The sequence below is a fragment of the Mastomys coucha genome, chromosome X (assembly GCF_008632895.1).
Source record: "Mastomys coucha isolate ucsf_1 chromosome X, UCSF_Mcou_1, whole genome shotgun sequence".
In the NCBI taxonomy this organism is placed as follows: domain Eukaryota; kingdom Metazoa; phylum Chordata; class Mammalia; order Rodentia; family Muridae; genus Mastomys; species Mastomys coucha.
In genome coordinates this window covers 138,189,072-138,190,862 of record NC_045030.1, presented here as the reverse complement: position 1 = coordinate 138,190,862, position 1,791 = coordinate 138,189,072, and the positions used below count along the sequence as shown (strand labels likewise).

Genomic DNA, 1,791 nt, shown 5'->3' with positions numbered 1-1,791 from the left:
TTGGAGGCCATGTAGGCCATGAGGTCCACCACCCTGTTGCTGTAGCCATATTCATTGTCATACCAGGAGATGAGCTTTACAAAGTCACTGGAAGCAATGCCAGCACCAGCATCAAGGTGGAAGAGTGGGAGTTGCTGTTGAAGTTGCAAGAGACAACCCGGACCTCAACGTAGCCCAGGATGCCCTTCAGTTGGCCCTCAGATTCCTGCTTTACCACCTTCTTGATGTCATCATACTTGGCAGATTTCTCTAGGTGGCATGTCAGATCCACAATAGATACATTGTGGGTAGGCACACAGAAGGCCATGCCAGTGAACTTCCTGTTCACGGCCTTCACACCACCAGTGGATGCAGGGATGATGTTCTGGGCAGCCCCATGGCCATCACACCATAACTTTCCAGAGGGACCATCCACAGTCTTCTGTGTGGCAGTGATGGCATGGACCATAGTCATGAGCCCTTTCATGATGCCAAAGTTGTCATGGATGACCTTGGCCAGGGGGGCTAAGCAGTTGGTGATGCAGGATGCATTGCTGACAATCCTGAGTGAGTTGTCATATTTCTCATGGTTCACTCCTATCACAAACATGGGGGCATCAGCAGAAGGGGTGGAGATGATGGCCCCTTTGGCCTCACCCTTCAAGTAGGTCCCTGCCTTCTCCATGGTGGTGAAGATGCCAGTAGACTCCACAACATACTCAGCACCAGCATCACTCCATTTGATGTTAGAAAGATCTCGCTCCTGGAAGATGGTGATAGGCTTACTGTTGATGACAGTCCTCCCATTCTCAGCCTAAAAAGTTACTACATAACTTTTTAAATTGAAAAAACAATTGGGCCACTTACGCTCCATTCTGTGCCTAGAAAGGCAATCCTTTGCCAAGACATGTAGGTGAGGCCAAGTGAAAGTTTACAGTGATCACTCTGGAATTTTTAGGCTAAATGCATTTTCTTTTTTTTTTATTAGATATTTTCTTTATTTACATGTCCTATAATATCCCCTTTCCCAGTTTCCCCCCCAAAAATAAAATAAAATAAAATAAAATAAAAAATAAAATAAAAAACCCCATTCCGTCCCTCCTCCCCCTGCTCACCAACCCATCCTCCCCCGCTTCCTGGCCCTGGTATTCTCCCACACTGGGGCATAGAACCTTTACAGAGCGAAGGGCCTCTTCTCCCATTGAAGAACAAGTAGGCCATCCTCTGCTACATATGCACCTGTAGCCATTAATCCCACCATGTGTACTCTTTGGTTGGTGGTTTAGTCCCTGGGAGCTCTGAGGATACTAGTTAGTTCATATTGTTGTTCATCCTAAGAGGCTGAAAACCCTTTGACTCCTTGGGTCCTTTCTCTAGCTCCTTCATTGGGAACCCTATACTGAGTCCAATGGATGGCTGTGAGCCTCTACTTCTGTATTAGTCAGGTACTGTCAGAGCCTCTCAGGAGAGAGATATCAGGCTCCTATCAGTAAGCACTTGCCAGCATCCACAATAGTGTCTGGATTTGATGATTGAATATGGGAAGGATTCCCAGGTGGAGCAGTCTCTGAATTGTCCTTCCCTCAGTCTCTGCTCCATAGTTAGTTTCTGCAAATCCTTCCATGGGTATTTTGTTCCCCCATCTAAGAAGGATGGAAGTATCCACACTTCACCCTTCCTTCTTCTTGCGTTTCTTGTTGTTTGAGGATTGTATCTTGGGTATTCCGATCTTCTGGGCTAATATCTACTTATCAGTGAGTGCATACCGTGTTTGTTCTTTTGTGATTGGGTTACCTCACTCAGGATGATATT

The 1,791-nt window shown here is 46.2% G+C and overlaps 1 protein-coding gene across 1 annotated transcript in view; it reads right to left on the bottom strand.

Moving 5' to 3' along the window:
* Positions 1 to 1,791, bottom strand: part of LOC116096692 — a 39,867-nt gene that overhangs the window by 26,758 nt on the left and 11,318 nt on the right. Inside the window, 2 exon segments of the mRNA XM_031378792.1 lie at positions 47 to 118; positions 121 to 793. Coding sequence (XP_031234652.1) covers positions 47 to 118; positions 121 to 793 — 745 coding nt within the window.